The 14,711-nt window shown below is 48.6% G+C and overlaps 1 protein-coding gene across 1 annotated transcript; it reads left to right on the top strand.

The window, feature by feature from the left end:
• Positions 1–546: 546 nt before the first annotated feature.
• LOC119092812 (uncharacterized) lies at positions 547–8,261 on the top strand. Its single transcript, XM_037215729.1, has 4 exons — positions 547–1,306; positions 3,373–3,551; positions 6,986–7,073; positions 8,119–8,261. The coding sequence occupies exons 1-4, from the start codon at positions 547–549 to the stop codon at positions 8,259–8,261; spliced, it is 1,170 nt and encodes a 389-aa protein (XP_037071624.1).
• The last annotated feature ends 6,450 nt before the right edge of the window (positions 8,262–14,711 follow it).

The raw sequence follows: 14,711 nt of genomic DNA, 5'->3' as shown, positions 1-14,711 counted from the left end.
AGAATGGGAATTAAGCTGGAGATTGTAGCCACCGTGCCAGCATGTACTCCAACATTGGTCAAAATGAACGCAATTTTATCACTGCTCCGTAAGATACCCATTTTGGAAGTTTGGTCCCACTAGCCCTGTTCAGCATCCTCTGCCCGTGATTGTCGCGATGACCCTAGTGACGTATCCAGGCAGATCCGTGACCATTACCGGCAGGCCCCGTCAGGATGTGACAGTTTGGACGAGCTAGAAACCGGCAATGGCGCATCCCCGAAACTCACCAACGGAGTTAGTGCGCACCTGACAAAATCTCCCCATAGGGCGTGGCATGCAAAAACCACCCACTTCCGCCCATACCATTTCCATTCGTCCTGGGCCTTCCGAAGCGGCAGCCGTGGCGCGGGCACCGCGGGAGTCTGTATATACAGGGTGAAGGTCTGGACTCTGGAGGTCCTCGGCCGTGTTAGGCCGTATGATAAACACTGCGGGCTGCCCCTTGCATGAGCGTCGCACCGTATCCGGTCCCAGTCGTGCCGCGTCACCGGACCTCGCCGCACCATGCTGCTGCCGCTGCTGTTGGTCCTGTCGCTCGGCCAGGCCAGGGGCGATGCGTCGCCCGCCCCAGCCGCGGGTGACGCCGCTGTGGACCAGGTGCTCACGCGGCCGGCCACACTGTACGAGTCCTCCGCGCGGGTCGCTGCCGATCCGTCCCACCAGAGCTTGGCTCAAGGCCTGGACCAGATCAAGCAGACACTAGCATCCGTTGTCTCCCGGCTGGACTCTCTGCAAGAGGCACAGAGCTCTGTCTCTGCAAGGTTTGACTCCCTGCAAGAGGTCCAGAGGTCTGTCTCCGCAAAGCTGGACTCAGTGCAAGAGGATCAGGGATCTGTCTCCGCGAAGTTGGACTCAATGCAAGAGGTCCAGGGTCTTGTCTCCGCAAGGTTGGACTCAATGCAAGAGGTCCAGGGTCTTGTATCCGCAAGGTTGGACTTAATGCAGGAGGTCCAAGGTCTTGTATCCGCAAAGTTGGACTCAATGCAAGAGGTACCAGACTCTATCTCCGCATGGCTGAGCTCAGTACAAGAGACCCAGAGCTCAATTTCATCCCACCTCGACTCTGTGTCATCTCGGCTAGACTCTATGCAGGAGGCGGAGAACACGCTCTCAATACTTCTGCTCAAATCTGCGCAGAACTCCCAGAGCTTAGTCTCCCACCGGCTGGACGACGTCGAGAAGTCTGTAGCAGCAATCTCCTCCATACCGGAGGCTCTGTCGGACCGCTTGCAGGACATCCAGACTGCTGTCAACCGCACCCCATGTAATTATATAGGCACGAACAGGCGCCCAAATTCGTTAAATGCTGAACTGTGTTGGTTTTAAGTTAGTTTTCATGATCCACAGCTAATGCGATCCCCCTCTTAAGTGCCATGCACCGTGCACACGGCTTCCTTCGGGACGACTTTAGCGGGAACAAGTAGACTATTATATATATATATATATATATATATATATATATATATATATATATATATTTATGTATGACTTCTCTATAGACTATTCTATAGACTGACAATGATTTTATGGTGTGCTTCTTTAAATAATATTGAAAGCGGACCGTGTCATTAACAGGGTAATAAGAAACGTTCGCGCGCTTAGACCTGCATGCCTGGGTTGCTTCACTTCTGCGTCCATACGCAACGAACGGTCACCCTCCGCGCCCCTCCCCCCCCCCTCGACACCATGGCTTCCTCGGCCGATCGGACAGTGGTTGGCACCACAATGACGGCCGACGGGGGCCGCTTATCCCCCCCCCCCCCCCCGACACCATGGCTTCCTCGGCCGATCGGACAGTGGTTGGCACCACAATGACGGCTGACGGGGGCCGCTTATCCCCCCCCCCCCCCGACACCATGGCTTCCTCGGCCGATCGGGCAGTGGTTGGCACCACAATGACGACCGACAGGGGCCGCTTATCAGCCATGGATTGTGGCTTCTTTCCTGGGCACGTTGTTCGCGGACATTTCATTGACCTGCGGCCGCTTAAGCTTACATCAAGTCGGCCACACTCATCGCATCGAGCTGATAGTTTCGATGTTCGATTCCGATCTAAAAGTTATCCGGAATTTTTAGAAATGTATGCGTGATCTAAGCAGCCGAATAACAGACCAGGCTGGGTATATCAAAACTAGGTAAGTAAATGCATGTCAGATGATACATTTTGCGAACGTTAAGAGCAACAGAGTGCTTGTCGTAGGCCAGGTCACGAATCTATCGGCTTATCAGAAGTCCTCTGCGCAGTGGTTTGTGATATTTAGTCGCAGATGTAACGCTATGCAGCCATTGACGCTTGCGTGAACACATGCACGCTATTAATTGACACTAACTCATTTAAAAAGCATCGCAACGAACACGGTGTAATGACGTGATTGATCACGCGGCGCGACAGGTCGCGCTCGTAATACATAGCTACCATTTCAAACACAGGCTCATATCAGGTCACATTATGGGTACTCACCTGAAATTTTGCATTTCGATGCTTAAATGTTTCATAGCTTATAACCAGAAAGGCCCCTGTAAAACTACCTGAGTGCTCATGCAACATTTTGTAGTTCTGAAGGCAATTCATGCTATTCATTATTGTGGTGCCTATGTTAAAAACCGAAGCATTGATAGCTCATCTTCCGGTAAAGGTACACCCACCGCCGTAAGTAAATTATACGATAATCTGGTGATAATACCGCCAGAGTTCATGCTAATGGACGACAGCTTGAAAAAAGCTGCCTAACCCCGCCTGGCATTACCTAACATAATCTCAGTTTCGCCTCTGACTAAATGCATTGCTTGATCAGTCATCAGAAGCAGAAGACACGATAGCTTTGTTTGGTGTCTGATGCGAATATTCCCAACGAAATCTTCCCATTTACTAGAGGGTGCAATTGTACTCACTGTATATATATATATATATATATATATATATATATATATATATATATAATCTGTTTCTGGTCTGGGGCCCGTCGCAATGCATTACTATAAACACAGTCCATCAGGCTATTTCAGGACGTGCGGAAAAGCCGTAGATAACGATCGGTATTTGGCCTTCCATCCATATAAGGCACGAGAGATAGGATGTTGGGCTGAAGCCATCTTCACCGTTTCGAGTGTAGGCCTCCAGATAGTGACAGGCTGCCGGTCATTTCGCTCTCGCCCGCCCTGTCACGTTCTGCCATGTTCGGACGCACCTCAGATGGCACGCCCGTCACGGGCATAGCGTTCGCACCTGGTTGGGTGGCATGGCAGTGATGCTGTGCTGCCGCTGCGGTGGGGGCTCGAGAGCGACGCCGTCGCCACCGACGCGGCCTGAACGTTGACCTCTTCTGGCAGGGAGAGCGCTCGGCGACCCTTGCATAAACGACACCGACTGCTCTGATGTACTACCCGACTCGGTCTGCGGCAGCGACGGCACGTGCACGTGCGCTGAAGGCCTCAGACAATACTCACGTGCGCAGTGCGCACAGATGCCTCGTCTGGGGGAAGCCTGCACGACGAGTGAGAGCTGTCAGGTGAGCCCTCTACGTCGACAGAGAGCTGCCAGGTGAGCCCTCTACGTCGACAGAGAGCTGTTAGGTGAGTCCTGCACGTCGAGTGAGAGCTGTCAGGTGAGCCCTCTACGTCGACAGAGAGTTGTCAGGTGAGCCCTCTACGTCGACAGAGAGCTGTTAGGTGAGTCCTGCACGTCGAGTGAGAGCTGTCAGGTGAGCCCTCTACGTCGACAGAGAGTTGTTAGGTGAGTCCTGCACGTCGAGTGAGGGCTATCAGGTGAGTCCTGCATGTCGAGTAAGAACTGTCAGGTTAGTCCTGTTCATGGGGTGAGAGCTGTCAGATGAGCCCTGCACGTCGAGTGAAAACTATTAGGTGAGCCTAATATGCTCAGAGACATACAGGTGATATATACTGATGCATCAGAACCAGTTACAAAAAGGAGTTTTTATGCCTGAACCATATCTAGGTTCGTGATGATGACAGCTCTCACGCTGGTAAGCTGGCGACGCAGTCTGTCAGCGCGCATGTGTAGCAGGCAAGAGAAGCTAATCCAAACTCAACGTCGGCCGCCTCTTCCCGTGCAGTTGCTGCCCAGGAGATTGAAGAGCAGGTCCTGTCTTAGGATCGGCGCTAAATCACATGGCACACATGGCATCAAGATCGTGGCAGACATCTGCATTCGAACGGAGTCTTCGATTCGGTCACCCAATGCGAGAACGCCGCCGATGACCCAGTCTGGGTCGCCAGAGTGACCCAGTCTGGGTCACCAGAGTGATCCAGTCTGGGTCGCCAAAGTGATCCAGTTTGGGTCGCCAGAGTGATCCAGTCTGGGTAGCCAGAGTGATCCAGTCTGGGTCACCCGAGTGATCCAGTCTGGGTCGCCAGAGTGACCCCGTCTGGGTCGCCAGCGCGACCCAGTCTGGGTCACCCGAATGACCCAGTCTCCGACGTCCGAACAGTTTTCTTTTCAGCTGGCCGAGAAGTCCGGAATAAGCCCGCTGCGTTCATGTCTGCTATTGCGGATGTCGTGACGAGAAGCGAGAAACCGGCCCACCATGGCGACGTAAAAGGGTGTGTTCTAAATTTGTATGAAATTTTGAACTAAAATAGCCATCTTGAAGAGCATTTGGTGCAGTTCACAGCCTTGCCCTTCATAAGACCAAAGCTGATCTAGTTTCTGAGCTACACTCCTGCGCAGACTTTTTCGGGAGGACTACTCCAAGGTCACCCGGGCACCCATGACACCAAAATAACCATTCAAATCTTACCATTCCATTAGCCATGCGGTGATGAAGCGCAGGGAAGAGATAGTAGTCGAATCACTAATATCTGGCGTTCGTGAGCACGATTTTCAGATACACTTGCCCTCAATTGACTCTCAATCGATGTTGTGTGAGATATGACGACATAATCAAACAATGATGCATTCAGGAGCATATTTACTACACAGAGAAGTTGTGTTCCCGAGAGCAGGCTTTGCCACTTAAAAGTATACTAATAGTTGCAACTGAGCTTATTACATTATACCTCATGCTTGCTTCAGCATATCAAAATGTGCAACATTCCTTTTAATGGAAACCCCTGCCGTAGGCCGTAAGGAAATAAGGCAGAGTGGACACTTTGATATCACCTAGCATGCTTCGTATGCTTGCTAGCATAGCGGCATAGCCATCTCATGGTTTGCCTGATTCGTATCTACTGGACCCCGTGACAAGCACAAGTCGGCACGCTAACCTAACATGTCGGCCAGGGCACGCGGCCCCAATGATGGGTTGAGGGGAGCTAGAAGCTATTCACTGGAAAATGTCAGGGACAACTAAGAGCCTGAACGTAATACTTATTGAAATTAGCCGCACCTCCTGTTCATTTAGAGTCGCATCACAAGCGGCCACACTCACTTACACAACGTGGGCCTAGCCGACTCATCCAGTCACACCGGCCACGACGCCGCAATCGGTATTTTCATTGACCTTGACAAGTGTAGGACATACTGGCGGGGCTATGGGGGCAAGTGAAAATGGTCCTATGACTGTGGAGTCGACCTTCTGCTAAATTATCTGTGGACAAGCACGAGGCGAGGACCAAGACTCTGGTGCACTTCTTGCATTGTCATCGAAAGGAAGACGGCCGCGAAGGCTGTGGCAGTTACATGTCATTGGCATGCAAATCCTAGAGAGTATTCGAAGACGGAAAAAGAGATCGGAGAAGAAGCAGCCTTTAACAAGTTAAGCACGTCATCATCTAAACACACAAAAACTAGGGAAATCCCGTCATCTAAACAACTGGCTGAAGGTCGACGCAAAAGATGTGAACAGATCCTCATCGAATCTGGTGGACAAGGCCGGTACCACAAAGCGGCCATGGACTACGCGAATATGGGTTGTGCCAAAATCCGGCCCCTGCAACACTGGACTAACCAATGGATCACCTGTCTCATCATATATAAAAAAACGAAAAAAATAATGCTGTTCTTAGTGGACCAGCAGGCGGCCCAGATTAACTGAAACATCATGCACTACCTCATCCAGCCTTGTTCTCCAATCTGGCGGGTATCCGCCTGTCTTTCCGAACCGAACCAGGTGGCAGCGTCCGCTGACACTGACATGACGTTTGTGCCGACAGATGGTTTCTTCAGAATTTCTGCATCGAGTGCTACACGCCGATGGCAGTGGCGCTGCATAGCTCTGATAAAAACATATCTAGAAATTTGGTCCCGAGCCGACTGCGTGCCGAATGAATGCGCCGTACCAAAGTCCCGAAACAGAAGCCAGAAGTCACCATCAGATGCAATTTTGTTTTGCATTTTTAAGTCCAAATGCGGAACGAACCAAGCGTTACGGGACTCATGAAATTAACTGCTGATTATAGGAAGCTTATAATTGGACTTTCTGGACTCAATTAGTCTCCAATGGACTCGTTCTGGACGGATAGCACCGAGGGAATTCACCATAATTTGTATGGGTTCCACAAAAATATTAGAAAACTCGTGAACGCAGATTGCATGTGAAAATGGGGTAGACAATTTGTATCGAAAAGGCAAACCGCTTTTAATGGAATGTTAATATTTGACCAACCATACTATAACTGCATGTGATTAGCTCACTGTTTCTAGAATTCGGAGGACCGAGAGTCCAAATCTCTGCACGCGCCTGCGGGTCACGCCGTTAAGCACTCCCCGTAATGGAACCCAAGCGGCCACCCGGCCTGGGCCAGTGGCACCCCCGCTTAATATGCACCTCTGATCATGTGAATTCTATAAACATCCGGCTGACGTCACGCTGCACGTGCCACTTGCCACGTGGCACGTGGATCGACTGGAAACCGGCACCATAATCTTACCGCGGAACCGGCGCAGGAGGTAGTACCGGTGACATCGCCAGCAAGCAACTATGTAGTAAGAATTTGTTGGAGGCGTATTACTCCACTCCTTACCATGGCCTTCACCCTGTTGCAGATTGAAACGACGCTCTCTGTGTGCACCCATGGCTTTTGCAGCTGCAGGCCAGGGTCCTGGAACCGAGACAACGTGGAGTGTCGCCAAGGTCAGGCCCGGCCTCCGCACTTAAATGAAGTGGATTTATTATCGATAAGAGGTTTTCACGGGTGAGGTCGTTTACCCATCCCTATATGTATATATATATATATATATATATATATATATGCATGTATATAATATGATATATACATATATATTTACATACATCGTATATTCCATACATACGCATATATACACATATATATATATATATATATATATATATATATATATATATATATGCATGTATATAATATGATATATACATATATATTTACATACATCGTATATTCCATACATACGTATATATATATATATATGTGTATATATATATATATATATATATATATATATATATATATATTTATACACATATACATATATACACATGTATAAGGAATGGGTAAAGGATCCATAGATCCCTGCATATATGCATATATACGGAACACTGTCAGTTCCGACCTGCCCACCCTCGGTGTAGAGGCACAACACGAGTTGTGCCTCTACACGAGGCACAACGAAACTGATAAGCTTCAGTCGACTCGCGACATTTAAGCAACGTTATCCTGATGTTTATGAAGGAGCCTGTCGCTAAATGATTTCCCAGAAATCGAAGGTATTTCGTGAGGAGGCTGACCATCTCACGTTTAAGGCTGTGGTAGTCCGAGCCTACCAAGAGGCTTCGCTAACTGCTTCGGAACATCGAAGGGGCTTAGCGTGGAAGAGAAAACTCTGAACAAGGAAGTGGACAGCCTTGAAATGGAAACTACTGATTCAATAGTACCATTTCAGACCTACTGCAGTACGAAAGAAGTGGGAGACAGTTTGTTGATACGGTTTGTTCTAAAGGTGGCCGTTCATGTGTCGCAAAGCTTGAAAAAACTCGTAAGTGCACCTGAAAAAACTGGTGCCTGCACCAGCAAAGCCAGGTTTTCAGTACCTTGGACCCCTAAGCCCTTCGACGTTCCGAAGCTTTAAAATTCCTTTGTTCTTCCGTGCCTTGTTCCATGAGCCCAGATAAAGTCACGCAACTCACGTATGGCTGATTACAGCTGTGGACATCGGTGAAGCATGCGCCTTCGAACAGGACTGCTCTCTGCACCGCTCCAACATCACCTGCAGCTCGGGCACGTGCACGGAACGCGTCTGTCCTGCTGTTGCGATTAAAGGCTGTAAGTGGAAAAGTTCGCAGTGAAATGACCCAGAGAGGGCAACTGCGTTTTTCTTACAGAGCTTGAGTATGCGAACGACGTGGTTTAATGCTGTCGTTCGATTAAGCACCTCGATTGTATAACGTAAATAAGTATAACGTAAATTATTGTAACGTTAATTTAACTCCACAGGTCGATTGGCGCCTACAATTATCTTTTCATTCATTCAGCCATCCATGAGGAGGCTTCTCGCTTCCTTAATCAAGATCGCTCTCATTTAACTCGTGCGTGCGTACGTACGTGCATGCGTGAGTGCGTGCGTGCGTGCATGCTCGTGTGCATGTGTGTGTGTGTGTGTGTGTGTGTGTGTGTGTGTGTGTGTGTGTGTGTGTGTGTGTGTGTGTGTGTGTGTGTGTGTGTGTGTGTGTGTGTGTGTGCGTGCGTGTGTTATGTTCCAATCCAGAAAACACCCACTTAACATTCAAACTTCCACAGCTGTTTGGAAAACCATGCAGTGCCATTGTATTCAACGTGTATTTCCTGTAGACTATGATAACACGTATGCAACAGATTGTATGGGGTTTCTTTTACTGAAGTATTCCTATAAAAATTGTGTTGTACTGGTCAGAAGTACCATTTTCCCCTCATTCTGCTTCCATTGACTGCATAGTACTTCTGAGCGTTTTGCATGTAACGTATTTTCCAGTTTGTTCGTTATCTGGTGGTCGAAACGCCTCAAATAATTTGCTTAACATGATTCGCCTTGTAATGCAGCGAGTCTTAGGCTACTTTTCGCAGCTTTTCCTGCTCTGTGCGCAGCGTAGAGCAACATGCATTCATGCGGTTCCTCCCCTGCCTTGAGCAAAGCATATTCTTTCCCCTATATCCCCTATGCACAAACTGCTTTTCCAGTTTTGAGCCTACCGCTACAAGCAAGCGACGTCTCTTGGCAGAAGTGGGCACTGGACGCGGTCAGCATTTGCCATAATAAGCTGCAGAGTTCATATCAACAATAAGGGACCGCATCAGTTGGCAACGGGTTCGGGACAACTTCATGCTCAGTTACGCGGGAGCAAGACTCAATATCGCAAGGATTCAAAATGATTCAATATTTATTTCGCAAGCTTTGGTCACTTCAAACTCACTTTTTCCAACTGAATTACTCGACATTCACTGCGAATCCCGAGTGAAAAATTAAGGTTTGCTGGTGCTGATGACCTTTCAGATGAGTACCGGCTGGCTGGGGGTGCTTCCTGTGATCACGGCCGGGTTGAACTCAGACCCCTCGGCGGCGCCTGGGGTTATGTCTGCGACGACAGATGGAATGGTGCCAGTGCTGATGTACTCTGCCGATCATTGGGATTTAGGTGAGTATTATGCCTAATTTCTTAACCTAATTGGTCTGTGCCAACTACAAGATTGACACTGTGACGTCATTTTTGTGGTCGAACGTTTTTAAACACAGTTTTTGATATCATGTTTGCTAACAAAAGCTTATGAAGACTATAAGCCCAACCTGATGCGCAAGAAAGGTCTTGAGCTCCTGTTTCATAGACAGTCCAGGATTTTGTATTATAAGTGATGTTTATCATACCAGGAGGCACCGCTTAGTCGACCTTGTGGGGAGAAAATGCATATCTATACATATATATATATATATATATATATATATATATATATATATATATATATATATATATATAGCACACATGGCCACGAGTGGCCATGAACACTAGAAACATCGAGATCACCGAAGTGTGTTATTCATATAGAATAATCACAAATGATCATGAGCACTGTATGAAAACGTATACTTTTTCACAATGCAAATCAATCTTTGCTTCACAACGTCGTTTGGCTGTTATCCCGCAAGTGCATAGTCAGTACAAATATTTCGCTTTGGGGACTGGTTCCTACGAACGAGACTAACCTACAATGCATGGTTACGACACGGTCGCACCGTGCCCGTCCGCCGACGTTTACGGCCAGTTGACAGTCTTTTACAAGCCACAAAATCTCTCTTATCTTCTGGGACGCCAGGGGCAAACAATGTACCAGCCTAACAGTGAGGCGTGCAACGCTCTGCCGACTCATATCCTGGACGGCTGTCGTTCCACGGTCCAGCATTTTCAATTCAGCGGCCTTCTGCGTGCAGGGATAACACCGCGTTCATTTTGCAAGTGACGCACATAATTCCCCAAGCGCGTTTGGTCTGCTTGGGGCAGCTGAGAAAGGGGGCTCTCTGAGAGCGCATCGGGCACTGACCGCAGCATAAAATGTAAGACGAAAGTAACCCCATCAGGCCAGATAGCGGGACGAATTCTATCGAGGGTGGCAACGGGCTGACCAGTCATGGCAGGGGCTCATTCGCCACTGTGGATAGCGGGTGCTGAATGCTACCACAGGTGCTAAGAAATCTGGCCACGATTTTTCACAGGGCCATTATACGGAATAAGTGCCGCCCAGCCTCAGCGAAGGTGCTGTAAAACTGCGATAGCGCCAAAACTCGCGGCAGTGCTCGTCACTAAAGGTTTTACAGGTCGACTAAAATATCTTAAAACTGCCAATAGTGGCACGGAGCCGTCTGGGGACATGGGTTATGGCCGGCTCCACCCGTAATGACAAATGTGGAGGGTGATGATGCACCAACGGGAGCAGTTGGTACCGGCAGTGGGGAAGATCAGATGAGACATGCAAGATGCCAGCACCTCTCATATTCGATGATATACAGCAAGTCCATAATATACAGCAAGTATACAGCAAGGCCATAGCAGAAACGTAAAAATCTCAGCCCAGTGGACCGAGTCTACCCGCCAGTTACTAAGATCTTGAGACCACTCACAGGAAGTGCGGTAAGTGTGGGTCCTGGGACCATTGGAACCCGGGCACATCAGATCTGACGTGTCTTAATGCAGCTGCAACGACAGCGACCACAGTAAAGCACCTTGTGCCGAAATGAGGAGGTAAAGGGCAGCTGGAAGGGGACAACTGGAAGCGTAGGAGGTGTCGGCACACCGGTGTCATCGCCAACGACGTCAACGTCTGGCGTTTCGTAAATGACGCGCGGGATGGAGCGAAACGTCGCTGACCTCACTGCCTCTCCAAAAAGTTCAACACAAGCTGTCGACATGCGCAAGGGCCTAGCGCGGTTTTATGGACGCCAAACCACACGTCTGCGAGACGGCGGCCGGAGGGGTCCGAAGCTCTCACAAGTGAGCTACTGAAGGGGTCCTGTGCTCTCGCAAGTGAGCTACCGGAGGGGTCATATGCCCTCACAAGTGAGCTACCGAAGGGGTCCTGCGCTCTCGCAAGTGAGCTGCCGGAGTGGCCATGTGCCCTCACAAGTGAGCTACTGGAGAGGTCCTGTATTCTCACAAATAAGCTACTGGAGGGGTCCTGCGCTCTCACTAGTAAGTTGCCGGACGGGTCCCGTGCTCTCACAAGTGAGCTACTGGAGAATTCACGTGCTCTCACACGTGAGCCATCGGGAAGGTCCTGTGCTCTCACCAGTGAGTTACCAGACAGACAGGCCTTGCAGGAGGGTGCAGCTTAAATCTGACACAGGTCAGGGCGTGCCACCATTTGCCTCCAGGGAACCGTTTCGGAAGATCTGACGTCATCCAATGGCTTCCAATGACCCTGACACTGAGTGTCTGGAGCGTTCGAACTTTATCTGCGGCGATGAGTGCTGCGGTACATATGATGCGTTACAATGCGGTTTTCAAGACAAGCTGACATGGCCTCAATCTTAAATGGCCGCAACACTGACCTCGGCACTAGAGCTGACACATTTTCAATGCTGAAAGCTGCCCTGTCCCGCTGCTCAGGTTTGAGTATACGTCCCGCTTGTCAAAATGACTTCCCTGAAAAGGTGTGCTTAAACCCGCGAGCTTAAGCTTTGCTTCTTGCTCATTCTTGATTGAAATTGCCAATTTAATTGCCCGTGCTAATGCACCATGCATTAGCGTATCTTCCTTAACGACTAAAGAGGAATCACCAGAAATGTGCCTTCATTATGTGCATGTACACAGTTTATTCACACAACAAATATTCTCTCCTACTTAAACAAATGCCGGTTTGCTGAGGGCGTGATTATATTGCATTAGGTAAGTTTTGTCCGTCCCGATGGCTCAGCTGGTTACAGCGGCTGCCTTCTGACCCCCCTCCCCTTGGCGGGGTGGGCTCAAGTCGCTTTAGGCGCTCGATGTGGCCTGCGGCCGGTGGCAGCGACCGCGATAAAGGTCAGATGGCGTCAGAGGGCTGGACGGACCGTGCCGAGCATTGCGGCACGTTAAGCTTTCGCCACCAAATCCTGCCGTTGACATGAGATTGCGCGATCGGATGGTAGGGGTCAGGGTTTACACAACAGGCACCGCTTAGCGTGACCTCTGATCCCACGAATCCATCCATCCAGAAGATTCGGATTAAATCCTTAAAAAAGTTAGTATGACGTAACGAAAGCAATCAACGCAAAATGATGCAGTTTCATCATAAAACGTAGTGTCTTGCCTTAAATGTCTTAAATGTCTTAAAACAATAACACATGTAAATTGAATGCTTTCCCCATCTCAAAACAACCCTCAAGTATGTACCGGTGATGTCCAGTTTTTTTTAACGCGATCGTGCTGCGTTTGAGACAGAACGCCCTGAGCCAAAGGCTGCCATGTATATGAGCATGCGAAGCGTTAGTGAAGGGTGTAGATCAGGCGTGGTTCAAGGTTCTGCCCAGATTAAATCCCCTCGAATTTCCCACCAGTGAAAATCTCTATATGAGGCTCCAGGAAACCTGTACGTTAGAGTTCCCCGGACAAAATGTAAGAAAAAAGCGAACGTCTGGAAAAAATGAAGGTCGGTATAATTCCGTCGTCCAAAAAAACCATACTTCAAGTTTTGTCCCTCTTGCTTTTTTGCATCATCTGATTCGTCTACTCATGTTGAATTCGGTTATCTAAACCATGAGTCGAAATTTTCACGAATCTTTCTTTTACAAAGTTGGTGGCAATTTCAGCTATTGGTTTAAACATTCAAACTCATCATGAGAAGACGAATCAGATAACACAAAAAAACGCAAAATGGCCAGAGATGCGCATATGGGATTTTACCTTTGGACGGCAGAATCTTGTATATATATATATATATATATATATATATATATATATATATATATATATATGAATATGTGGTTCTGCCGTCCAAAGGTAAAACCGCATGTGCCCATTTCTGGCCATTTTGCGCTTTTTGTGTGATCTGATTCGTCTTCTCATGCTGAATTTGGATATTTAAACCAATAGCTGAAATTGGCACCAACTTTTTAAAAGAAAGGGCTAAAGTTTATGTATAACATTCGCGCGATGAAACACATCGGATTCGTGCGGCCGTGCTATATCTGTCACATCTTATAGACATATCGACATATGTCGCACTGCGTCTCGGCATTGTTGTTTGCGGCCGGCGTAATTTCCTACCGTGCTCACCGTCCGGATACCGGAGGGAGAAGTGCGGGCAACAAGGCGAATGGTTACATGGAGTGGTTGTCACAAGTGTTCGATCTCAGCCGCTGGCCATCAGTGAATCACAAGTCCAGGTCAACAAGAATCTTTTGTTACCATTTAGCAGACATATTAATATAGGGCTACCACACTGGAAAGTAACAACTGACAGCACAAGGAGTATGCTAGCTTTTCAGCAATCATTTGATATCATTTTTTTCTTGTAATATGATCACCTTGCTGTGTTTGCTTTGTGCTTCTAAAGCCACTTGACTGGCTTATCAACCGCGTTAAAGAACGCTTTCTTCATAAGAAAAGACCAGAACTTACGTTGTGCTTGAAGCTTGAGAACGTTTTGAGAAAGGTGCCTTTGGGATACACACTTCATATGAGCCTTCACATCTGAAAAAGTAGGTACGACCATATGGTCTTATACGTCCCATCTAATAACGCAAACAATAACTCTCTTTAGGTAGGCAGTGATTACCAGATGTCCATGAAGGTTTCAGGGAAGCTGAATTTTCCTCAGCTGTTCGAGCCCTCACCCCAGACAACGAAGCAGAAAGCAAACCAGCATCATGAAAGACGATGTGTAAAAAATCACCAGATCAACTGTGAGACAAATATTGTCGCCTTAAGTCTCTTTAACACGTCATCTATATTTCAGCGAGGGAGCAAGCCGCTGCTGCTCCGAGTACGGCGCCGGGGGGCCAGAAAACTTCTACATGGATGACGTCGACTGCACCGGCTCCGAGAGCTACCTGATGGCATGCAGCCACAGCAGCAGCGATAACTGCGGGAGGGATGAAGTGGCAGGCGTGGACTGCCACGCTGGCCGTCATTACCGCTGAACATGCGGATCGAGTCTGCGGACCGACGGCGGACGGGGCGGGCCGACGAGAGGTCGGCGGCTGCAGGCAGTGTGCTGCCATGTGCGATGTAATTAAGCCTACCGATGCTACAAGACAGAACCTGTGTCTCAGTACCCATGCGAATGTGGCAAAG

The sequence above is a fragment of the Pollicipes pollicipes genome, unplaced genomic scaffold (genome assembly GCF_011947565.3).
Source record: "Pollicipes pollicipes isolate AB1234 unplaced genomic scaffold, Ppol_2.1 Scaffold_3457;HRSCAF=4064_pilon_pilon_pilon, whole genome shotgun sequence".
NCBI classification, from domain to species: domain Eukaryota; kingdom Metazoa; phylum Arthropoda; class Thecostraca; order Pollicipedomorpha; family Pollicipedidae; genus Pollicipes; species Pollicipes pollicipes.
Note: the sequence above shows the minus strand (reverse complement) of the source record. Positions and strands in the feature narration are given on the sequence as shown.

Excerpts from the sequence above, each read along its gene's own strand:
- LOC119092812 (XM_037215729.1), top strand. The coding sequence starts at position 547 with ATGCTGCTGCCGCTGCTGTTGGTCCTGTCGCTCGGCCAGGCCAGGGGC. Across the intron at positions 1,307-3,372 it reads TGCTGTCAACCGCACCCCAT|GGAGAGCGCTCGGCGACCCT; the intron begins GTAATTATATAG and ends CTCTTCTGGCAG. Across the intron at positions 7,074-8,118 it reads CAACGTGGAGTGTCGCCAAG|CTGTGGACATCGGTGAAGCA; the intron begins GTCAGGCCCGGC and ends GGCTGATTACAG.